The sequence below is a fragment of the Haliaeetus albicilla genome, chromosome 9 (genome assembly GCF_947461875.1).
Source record: "Haliaeetus albicilla chromosome 9, bHalAlb1.1, whole genome shotgun sequence".
Taxonomy (NCBI): Eukaryota; Metazoa; Chordata; class Aves; order Accipitriformes; family Accipitridae; genus Haliaeetus; species Haliaeetus albicilla.
Window position 1 is genome coordinate 25,984,944 of NC_091491.1, and position 12,174 is coordinate 25,997,117.

General features: G+C 37.1%; 1 protein-coding gene across 1 annotated transcript in view; it reads right to left on the bottom strand.

Moving 5' to 3' along the window:
• The window catches only part of DNER (delta/notch like EGF repeat containing), a 137,177-nt gene that overhangs the window by 17,271 nt on the left and 107,732 nt on the right, over window positions 1-12,174 (bottom strand). Inside the window, exon 9 of the mRNA XM_069792181.1 lies at window positions 2,071-2,193. Within this exon, the coding sequence (XP_069648282.1) occupies window positions 2,071-2,193 (123 nt within the window). The remainder of the gene's footprint in view (window positions 1-2,070; window positions 2,194-12,174) is intronic.

The following is a 12,174-nucleotide window of genomic DNA, read 5'->3' on the forward strand; positions in this document are numbered from 1 at the left end:
ATCATGAGGCAGTGAATGACAGTGAAGAAATTATGTTGCTTGTGGAGATTACGGAACCTACAATGATGGAGGACTAGAAGAGGTTAGACAAATCCATGTGAAAAGTGGACATACAGCTGATCCTGCCTTACTCCTTCCCAATTCTTTCATGAATACCAATTGTGTTGCACTGGAATTGGGCAGTCTGTGAATTTGAATTTGGAGAGTTTGAGATGCAGAACTATACAGAGGTAAAATTAGCAAGAAAATAGTCTTTAGAGAAAAGAATATGAGAAAGAAAAATCAATACCAAAAAGGAAGAAATTGGACGCATAATATATCAGATCTATGTATACAAGTTATTTAATGAGTGAACGATTAAAAGGAATGAACTTTGTTCTCTAGTGTTCAACACTGCAGTTATGTACAGCAATGCAAGCGTACACGAGTTATATAAAAACAATCCTCTCAAGTTAATAGGGATAAAAATACATAAAAGCAACTTATTTCAAATATCTCTATATATTCTATATATATACACACACACGTACTCACTTGCTACAGAGCTGCTGAAATCATCTGGTCAGTCTGTCAGCAGCAAAAAGGCAGAGCGCTCTAGTTCGAGCCCCCTGCAGCTAAGCAGCAGAAGCCAGCAGAGCCAGAAGCCCACAGGTACCTGCTGGCGGATACTTCGGACCAGACCAGCGGTAACAGCTCTTGTCTGTTTGCCAGCGCGGGGGTGTGGAGGCAGAAGGGGGGACTGGACATGGGGAGGTCTGGGTTGGTGGTGATAAAATTGAGGCCTCTCATGGCCCGCGTGGTATCTTGAGCTGGGTACCCTGGCTCTATTCATTAGTATCACTGAACACCTTAAGTAGCGGAATGATGAAAGCTCAGTAATCAGCAAAAACTGCTTACAGGACCAGGTCCCCTGCTTTCATTTAAAGCAAAACGGGCTGCGCACACAGTGCTTTCAAGCTGCACGTACAGGTCAGATGAGAACAGAACATGAAGTCATAACATTATGGTTAAGTGCTCTTTAAACTGCCATGAAAAGCTGAGGGTCATTTCCTCACTAAGCCTCTAAAATGATGAATTCTGTATCTATTGTCAAAGACCAGCGCCATCACCAGCACAAAATACATACTTAGCCTCAAGGAGCTGTTAAGTGGGCGTTACTTATCAACACAGATAAGGACTGATACCCTTAATGAGAAAATGCTGGGGTAATGTTCCTTAAAACATAGTCATTCTATGTAAAAAATATGTATTTTAATACTAATATATAAAATTACATTCAAAGTGTTCTCACAGCATGATTCGAAACAGAATACACAAAAAAAGTATCATTTTAGCCCTCCACAGAGAGACACATCACAGACAGCTGGTATGTGCTACTCTATGTAAAGCTGAAATCAACTGCAAGATAAAAGATTTTGTATAGCAAAACACACACTTTTCTCCTCTATTTTATAAATTACTTAGGAAATGCTGAAGATTGATTGCATTTGAACGTATCTAGGAAGAGCTGCAGTTAACATTGGAAAGCATTCACAGATCTACTACTGTCTCTGGGCTTTATGGTCTTCTAAATGAACAATTAACATAAAACTTTCATTTTTACTCCTTTGTCCTAATGTGTTTCAAATACTAATCTTTTATTACTATGTTTTTAACTCACTTCACTGGAGAAAATAAATAAAAAAATAATTTGGAAAGCCCTCCATGTGATGGCTCCTAACAATAACTGATGAAAAATTTTATTTAACAGTTATGTTTTCTGTTAAAAACTCCTCACTTTCTAACCATACCTTAAAAACAGCAGAAAAAAGTACACCTAAGAAGAACAGGGAGAAGCCATTTGTACCCTCAGACAAGGACATGCATTCCTCACAGACCAGCTAAATCTGAACTACTCATTTGAATAAAGATTATGGCATCAGGATCCACACTGAAGTCTGTTTCCCTCAATTTTAGATGTGGGTTTTATTTCTGCTCAGTGAAGGATATTGTAGATCTCTGTTTGTAACAGAACCTACCATAAAAAATACATAGAACAATTAAAAAAACAAGAGGCAAACCCTATCCTACCTTCATATTCAGCAAGGCACACACACTCGTAGCTGTTGACGAGGTCTCTGCAGGTGGCTCCGTTCTGGCAGGGTGCAGAAAGACATTCGTTATATTCCTCTTCACAGTAAAGGCCGTGGTAACCTAAATCACATGAAGAGGAAATAAAACGAGCTATGAAACACTTCCCAGTAAAAAATAACAATTAAGCAACTATAGACTGCAGGCAGATGCTTGCTAATTGAAATATACTGTGCAGACAGATACATGTTAAAACACTGATTTTAAGGACGCCTGCTCCCCAGGTGAAAATAACAAAAAAAAAAGTCCTGGAAGCACAATGTTCCAAGAGAAGCCCCAGCCCCTGCAATAAACCACAGCAAGGCCATAAGCACGGCAGCTGGTGACCAAGGCCACTAGGAACAATGTGAACACCCGCACTCCGATTGTAAAAAGGAGTAAACTAATATTGACGTATCTCCTAGCCTTCTTGGATCCTTGCATCAAAGCAACTTTTCATCAAAGTAGTGATAATTGTAGAACAGTAGTTAGAATGATAATATATTTTAACTTTAATGCTGTACAATGTCAAAACACCCTAGAAGCATTATGATACTTAATTTTTTACAGTATTGCCAAGCTGCAGGCAGGTATTATGGCTTCATTACGCAGACATAGAAAGTAGAAGCACAGAAATGCTACAAGACCTATTAATGGCCACTGAGTCATTTGTATCATGAGGTAAGAAATAAGGAGTTAATCCACTCAAAATAGCACTTTTCTCATTATTTAGCATGCCATACAATCATTAGTCTTAACACTAGTGGAATTACTTTCTAGACATAGTTTATCAGGTCAAAGTAGTACCTACTCATATTAAGTAACAGCATTAATTAGTACAGTGTAACAGAGGAAATAAACCAGCTCTAATGCTAAAAAATGTTTGCCTGATAATATTGGTTACTCAGTATTAAATATGAAGAATCGTAAGCCTGGTCATTTTGAAGACTATTATATTTGATACCAAGAAGCTTATTTAATTCCTCTTCAAAAGACTTTTGTTAAAGAAAAGCTTCCTCTCTTCTTTCTTGTTACTTTTTTCTTTTCTTTCTTTTTTTTTTTTTAAACCTTTCTTAAGGTAGGGGCTTTCCAACTCCAGAAACAATGTCTAAATTTATAGGCAATTAATACATCAACAAGAAAAAACAATAAAATAGATAGGTCATAATGCTTAGTAAGCACAAATAATGCATTTAAATGCAACATAAATACTGCTTTCTTCCTGACAGGCAAGCATTAGCACAGAAGAAACTGCTGGTGTGTTTGACCAATGAAAAAAGTACCAGGCAATTTGCTCAAGCCTTTCTAAATAGTTGTTTCCCTCTCTTTGGGGGCACAAGGAGTGCTTCACAATTAGCCAAATTACCTTTAGGGGAAGTTTCAGAATTTAATAGATTAAACAGAATATGGTCTTATCTTTTTGAAAGTACAAATAAAAATGGTACAAAAATTTCTACTAAAACATGTATCTTTCACAACGTTTACCCCTTTCCTGGAAATTACAGCAAATAATTGAGTGACCAGACTTTTGCACTGTCTACACCTCTTCAGCTGTTAGCTACATGCTGCTAACAACTGCAAGTCCTAACATCTGACTTGGGGCATCACACAGCCTACCTCCCTCTCAAGCAAACCAAAGACCAGGCAGTTAACAGCACCTGAATTGACTCGATAATTAACACATATTAGTGCTTCAGATGTTTTAGTCAATGGTTTGGCTTCATGAAACCATAGCACCATCTCTTCTTTACCCATCCATGAAAAGGTGGGGATAGAAATTCTAGCCCATACTATTTTCCACAGAGTAATGCCAGAGACACTTTGTACGCAGTGGTTACTGCACACTGTTTTTCCTGTTGGGCTGTTATTTTATAATATTTGCCTGGTACTGAAAGCAATGTAGACTGGGAAAATTTTTATTTGTTTTAAACAAAAGCTTGCCTCTATTTGTCAACTTTGCTCAATGTTCTTGAAATTTCATTCTGATGAAGGTCTACATTACACATTAAAAAAGGCAGTTTCAAATATGCTTTCATATTAAAAACAGTTTCACAAAGAACAGTCATACAGAGAAGATATGTCATGGTATGTTAACAGTACATAAGGAGACTCTTCTTACCCCTACCATGGATTACTTTTGGTTAAATCAGTTAAACATTTAACCTTCTTGACTCATCATAGCTGTTATTCCTCTCAACCTCCTGTTAGTGTGATATAATACCATGAATATGTGCTTGTAATCTATAATATAATATGATGCACCGGAAAGGTGTTTATGTACTTTTTAAAATCTTGATTTACTCATTACATATAGCTATAAAAGCAATAGATGAATGAACATACAATGAATAAAGATGCAACGGGCATGAATAAAGATGCCAGGGAAAAGGCCTAAAATACAAAGTGTAGATTCTGCAGTGTGATTTTACTTCTTCAGATAATCTCTAGTTAGTAGCAAAACTTATAGACATGAAATGAGGGTATCTTTCATGAACAAAGAACCAAAGAGAGGGGCAGATTCTTATCTTAGTAAGTGGTAATCTATATTCACTCTCCTGGTCTAAGTTTTCCCCCAAATTCTCACAGAACCATAGAAAACACAACAAATGCCACCTCCAGACACCATTTCCATCCTCCCTCCCCCTCCTTATTATGGATAATTCAAAATAAAACTGTATGAAGATACAACATGTTAGTACTACACAAGACATATACACAATATCACCCATTTGATTCTGCACCAAATTGTCTTTTCATAGTAAATAGTTAGTTGGACTAGTAGCTTATGAAGAAACATTTCAGAACCACTTTCTCCAAAGCTGTTAGGCAGGCAACACAGAATTAATTATGCAAAATGTTATGGGTTTTCTTATCAGTCTATGGTGAAGGAAATATCTTTATGTAGTGACATTTGTAGCCAACACACAAACCACCAAAATCAGAAAACTTAAAAGAAAAACATATGGGAATTCCCTGTGTTGAACACAGATGTAATCAGACACTTTCAGAAAAAAGTCCTTCCCACTTCTCACCTTTCAGAGGGAACAGAGGGAATTTTGTGACTGAATAGTTGTCTGGTTTCCAAAATCAATGTGAGCTATCGTATCACCTCCTTAGGATTAAGACAGCCCACGCTGTCAGACATGCACACAGTGAGGGAAAGATATTTTCTCTCTCCACGAGAGGGCAGATCTCGCCCACACACAATTTCACCCTCATGGTCCTCACCCTGGAACCAGCAGCTTCCTTCTGCTGTAACTGCTGTGATGGACAAAGTTCTGCTGTGGCACCAGGCACCTGAGGGAAAGGCACGTTTCTTCTCATGGACCCAAGAGGCACCATATCATTCTTAACAAACGTTTCTCTCTGTATTACTGCTTTTAAATTATACTGATATTATAAACCATGTATTATACTGAATTCATACATGTATCTTCAAAAAGACTACATAAATAATTTCTCTATTTTTGTTAAAGAATTTAGATGGAAACAGGAGAATTTTTCACAGACAACTTCAGAATAACAGATTCTAGTATAGTTGCTTCCTCCCTTTCTAGTAACATTACAATTCTGCTGCTTTTACGTTCACAAGCAATTCCAAATACAGCTATTTGCATCTTTTGTGGTGTGTAACAGTTCTTTGGACATATTCAGAAAGAAAGAATTAATACCTACATTAACAACACTTCCCCAGCTGCTGTGCCCTTGAGAAGGGAAAAAAACCCACACTGGGCATTGCAGCTTCAAAAAGGGCAATATTACTAAACTTTTTTTTCCAGGTCACTAGAAATTGGATATGCCTTCAATAACAGCACCTTCATGGACTCAAGCAGAACTTGCCCGTGCATGGTCCCATTCTGATGTTCTCCCTTCAGAGGCTGAGGAACAGACAGGGAACCTAAAAAAACCTCCTAAAATAAAGATGTCCCCACATTACCTTTTCTCCCTCTACATGACTGTCCCTCTGCTACTGGTCTTTACAAAGGCAGAAACAAATCTGTTGCCACTCTACTCTGGATTCCCAAATCCTTCTTTCTCCTTCTTAAGCAACAGGGAGGCAGCCTTGAAGAGGCCAGGATATTTGCCTGATGCTCTCTGGCATGGCCTTCAGACAGCTACATCCCGAGGTGCACTGCCTTTGCACATGGCTATGTTAAAAACTGCAAAGGGAGAAAACGTGAAAGGGAGCACTCGATCCGTGTCATGCAGGCTGATGAGGAGAAGCCACGGGTTTTGTCAAAGCCTTCAAGAGCATTAACAGAGCAAAAGATATAGCAGTGCAACCTCTTGAGAATATCTGCACTATCAGGTTAACAAAAGAGAGAGGGAGAAGCTTACTCTCCCTTTATAAATCAATAAAGAACAAAGTGGAAAGCTTTTGAGGCTTTCTTAGACACTAGCTCCTCAACAGTGATTCCCTGGGCTTATCCACACTTAAGACTTCAGCTAATCAAGGCAGCAGGACAAAAATCCCACCTTTATGGGAAGGCCTAATAGGATACAATGCAAGAGAGCTCTATTTTGCAGGCAACAGCATCAGTACATATATATATATGGCTGCTCACTAACAGAGTTGCATGTTATATAGTCAAGAAATAAATGTGTTCAGTTAAAGTCTGAGCTTGTATAGCTATTAAATAAAAGAGAGAAGAGCTGTTCCAGATGGCAGGAAGGTAGGAAGGCATGCTTACCAGCCATGGCCAGACTGCATGGAGGGTTGTCTTAATGTGGAAGTGGAAACAAGATGAGGAAACAGAAGCAATAAAGGGCTCACAGACAATCTGGAACTGGAATTAACCTAAAGTCACTTCTGCCAGAGCTTGCATTTCCTGCCCCAGTTCCAAAATGTGGGAAGGGAAAAGACAGAGGAAAGAATAATTGCTGCTGCTGCAGACAAATGTTGCACTTGCCTCTGCAAAGGCAGTAAGATAAACCTATGCTCCTATAATCATCTGTTAAGCTGCATGAGCAAAAAATCAAGTGCAGAGGAAACATACTCCATGGTACCACTTCAGAAGTTGCCACCACTCTTCATACCTTGTGGATTTTTTTCTGATGCTCCTCTTTTTTTTTTGTTTTCAATGTTCTATATGTACTATCATATATATTTATAAAGTAAAGGACAGGTGTTAATGTCTGTACATGTGCTTTGCAGTTTCAAACTCCATATTCCTATGCCTTTAAGAAAGCCAAATGCAAAACTTTGTTGCGACATTTAGTCAATTTCTACATAGATCTCTTTGCTTTGGGCCAGACAAAATTAAAAAGAATATATTAAAAATTTGCCTTTGAAATTGATAACAGCAATTCTATTAAAATAATGGAGCATAAAGACAAAACAAGGTTTAAGAGGAGGAAAGGTTTAAGAGGAGGAAGAAACTGCTTTGGGATTCAGGGACTAAATAAATGTTCTGCAAACAGACACAATGGGGTCCCACTGGTTTCACAAACCAGGTTCTAGATGAGAAATCCAACAAATGAGCACAAGAGTTTTTATCAGGATCAGTTCTTTAACATGCGGTAAGCATGAAAACACGACACAAACTATGAATCTAATGTCCAAACACTGGGTATTTCTTTGTTACCTGTAAAGGGCCAGGTGATAAGTACTAATAACTGGGGTGTGAAAGCATATAATTAAAGATTTAAAGGTAAAGTTTCATGTGCAACTGAAAAATCACCCACATAATACAAAGTAGGTATGGTTGCATAGGCTGGTGAATTCCGCAGAGCCCTCTGAGCAGATATTTGAAAAAGAAGTGTATTCAACTTGGAAATAACTTACAGATTTTTACCCCCCCGTTCTGGAAATAGGAATATTCAAAAGTTCTATACTGCTTTCCAAGTTAACTTATACAAATTAGCTTTTCTATACAAGATATTAGATGATGTAGGTTATCCATAATGATGCCCACAATGAAAGCCAACACACAAAAAAAATGTAGTAGTAAATGCCTGGTTGTGCACATTCTGCAAATTGTGCAGATATGCAAGTATAATAACTATCATTTATTTTTCTTCAGATCTGTACACTGGCCAAAAAAGCATGGAAACCAAACTACCTACCAAGTAAGGAGACTTTCACAGACCTTGGGCTAATTGGAACTGTTTAAAATTCCTCTCTTGTTTAATTTTTGAGGCAGAAGTAACACAGATGAAAATCCAGCTGACACCATGCCTGCTAGTAGAAGCAGTGCATAAAGGAAAGATGACATTCAGGTCACACATATAAGCAAAACTCTGCAGCGCTTTGCTTCTGTAATAAGAAACCATATCCTCTGTAAAATACCTCAAAAAAAAAAAAAAAAAAAAAAAGAACATGGCATCCTGGAGCTCAACACAAATAAAAAAAGTGGCAGGTTCTAAAGTTTTTAAAACACCATGTTTCAGTTATACCATATAATCAAAACAGAATAGCATTCTAAAATGTCATTTAACAAACTTACCATTAATATATCTAAAAAAATAATGTATAGGAATTCATGGACATGTCTGAAAGTGAAAGACTCCTGTACAAAGAATTCAGTAGTCTAGGAGCTGACACACCAGTGCTGAGAGCCTGCAAGCCAGAAAGCCTCGGGGTCAAGTGGCAGAGATCATTTCTTTCCTACTAACGTATGGCAATTTCTGTATGTAGTTCAGTATGTTTATTATCAACCCTTGATAATGGTACTAAACTGCACACAAATTTTATTCATCCACTTTACAAGTAACGTAACAGAGACCATCAAAGTCTCTGCAGGCAAAATTGTAAATAGAATCCAGCTTTTTAATATACCAGAGACATAACCCATCCACTCTGTCAAACTGCTTTTTGATAGAGATACCAAAAATGTGTCAGGCCATGCCCTATAGCTATTATTTTAGGGGTTTTTAGGAATCGTAACCTAGGAATCCTTAAGTTTATAATTGCTCTTGTCTGCCTTACTTGCAATAATTACACAAAGCACTGGCAAAGTGTGTGTTATGATGCCTCCTAAATGCTGATCTACACAGAAGTTGATCCCATTTACCTACTATCCCTTTAACTTGTGGGGAAAATCTCTTAAGATAATTGGTTCAAATCCTGCTCCAATGACAAAAAAAACTGAACCCCCCCCCCCCATGATGGTATGTTCATAACAATGAAAAGGCATAAAAGAAGGAAACAAACAATTCTGACTATTCCTACCTTGCTACCACCTAGGCACAGTTCTTTAATGATCTTTTGAAATAAGTTATCCAAGTTTTTAAATTATTGATAGACTAGTGACAAGCTCACATAATTTGACCTTTAGTTCCACCTCTATAGGAAGCAAGAAATGCTATTTGTAGAGGGAATTCCTTCTAAAACAAATTGTCATTTTTAAAAGTGAAGCTTATAGCCATCTACAGAAGGTTTGGAAAAAAGAAATTGTTTTTTTAAATACTTCCCATTAAATTTCACACATGGAGCAACACGAAAGGGTTCAACTAAAGAAGTGCCATATATGGTCTTGGATGCAACCTCTATGGTTTCTCATCTGGCTAACTTTTAAATGCACAAATATTATTTAAATAAAAATAAGTCTCCATAACATGAGAGGTCAGAGACTACTTTTAAGTCCAGAGAGACACGGAATTAATTTGAACAAACCTAACCAACAACTTCTAATCAGGTGTAGGTGACACATTTCAGAAAAAAAAGCTTTTCTTTCTCCGAGAATATTTAACTAGCTTTTTGTTGTTTGAACCACAGGCAAAGAACATGCTGCAAAAGATCAAAACTTCCCTGGCTTATATGGAAAAAGAAATGCCTACTTTTTCCTACCATGGCTGACTTGAGAAAGGGCACTCGTGCTGGACAGCTCCCAATACTCCAGTTCAGAAATGAGATCCCTTTTCATGACAGAAATTTAGAGGAAAATTATTTCACACTAATTGGGAAATTCAGGTTTCTGTTGACTTATATTCCCATTGCTTATACAAAGGTAGAATATCTCTTCTTGTGTTTTGATTTCTACAATTCAAAGCATTTGAATCCTGACAATTCTTTTCAGAACTTCCCAGAGTATACACAGCACTGATAGTCTTAAAAATGCTCTTCATCAATCTCTGGGTTTTTTGCAGTCAACTGTGGTTTCAATAATATAATGAAAAACACGTAAAGATCAAAACATACTGATACATTTTGATCGCTTTCCTTGTTGTCCAGAGTTAGGCAGCTCCTCATCTCCATAACTTCTTGACCCTCTGTAGGTTTTTCTTGACCATGCCCTAACTGTCTGTACCATTCAATAGCTAGAAAAACAGCAGTTTTCTGCTACGAATCCAAACAAGTTAACAAAATACTTGCTAGCCAGTCAAGGAACAGGTTGATGCTACCAAGCAACTCTCATAGTCCTACCCACAGAATGCTTTTTCCATGTCTTTCCAGAATTTTTTTTTTAACTTCAATCATTTTTTTCCTGTTCACTCCCTCTGCTATTTAGTTGTTCTGGGGGCTGAGTGAGGACAAGTATATCCAAAATGAAGGGGTAAATATTAAACTATTAAATTCTCAGTTCTAAAAATGAATTTAGGAAAACAGCACCTGGCAATTTCAACTACCTGCAATCAAAAAGATATTTTGTCAGACATGGAACTAATTATCAACTGATATGAATTCTAGTTTGTGCTCTCGATAAGACAGGATATGCTAGCTCTATTTAAATATGATTAGGCTTGTTGCTCTTCATCTCAATACCCAATCCTTTTCTCGAAGGATTCCTCTATTATGCAAACGAACAGCAAAGCAATTAACACTTCAAAAAGGAAGACTGAAAATTTGTGATGAAAGAATTATCATCTTCACCTCCTGAAATATATAAAACAAACCACATGTTAGGAAATACTCTTCTGCATTACATAATGCCATTTTTCTGTTCACACCATTCACGGAAACATCTGAGCAGAAAACATTTGAGGTCACTTAAACATCTGGACCTGCCACAAAAATCTATCTACCCTCTGGTTTCTGAGAAGTTGCAAGCAGAAGAATTGAGGATGCTTCCTGAAAAACTATCCATAAAATGGAGGTTGCTTTTTTTTTTTTTTGGTCTGTGTGTGTGTTAAATAAATTTATATGTCTTCATGGTTAAAGCTCTTGCATAAGATTCTTACAATCCTTTATGTATAAATTCACATCTGCTGGACAACAAATGAATTATGAGATAACACTACTACGGTATCATCTGCATTTCACTTTCATATTTTTCTTTGTTATAGAGAAGTATGTAATTTAATTATAAATCTGTCAAATCCAAACTACAAATTTCCACTAGCTTCTGTTCATTTGTGAGTTCCTCTCCAAAAACAACTTCTGATGGCCCCTTCCATATCTCTAAATAGTAGTGATTAATTCTGACACCTTTTTAAAAAAGCTGCATTAGTAGATTTCATTACAAACTCCCCATATCCACAAATAAAACTAATCCATTCTGGTAGAGAAACAATTCGACACAAAATGGACAGATGGTTAGTGTTTTCTATACCACTTAAATTCAGACCTATCAGAATCAGCATAAGAAAACTAGACGGTCTAGAAAAGTTAGGACTGCTCATTGAACTGAGTTCCAAAAATTACCTTTTTTCAACAGGCTTTATAAAATTTAGTCAAAACAGACTTCACTGTTACATCATGTTACATCATGCTCTGGATCAGGATAATTGCATTACATATGCACAAACTTTGTAACTGCACTAAGTACTATATAGCCAGTTGTCTAACCTGTTACTAATAGTATCTTCATTCCAAAAATCAAAACACACTGCAAAAAGAAAATTTCAGCAACAAAACTGTGAAACAACACAACCATGTTGTGGCCTCCCTCTCAGGACAGCATACACCAGTGAGACCCTTGCTACACAACAGAAAGCCTTATGATGAAGCATGCATAATGCTGAAACCTGTTCTTGCCACATTTATTGATTTAATGAGTGATGGCTTACTTTCAAAATCAATCCGTTATTCCTACGAAGTGATGAATGCCTTCATCCTTAAGCAGTTTCAAACTTTAGCCTGAACATGTGGAATTTCCTTGATCACATGCATCAGTTACTGAAAGT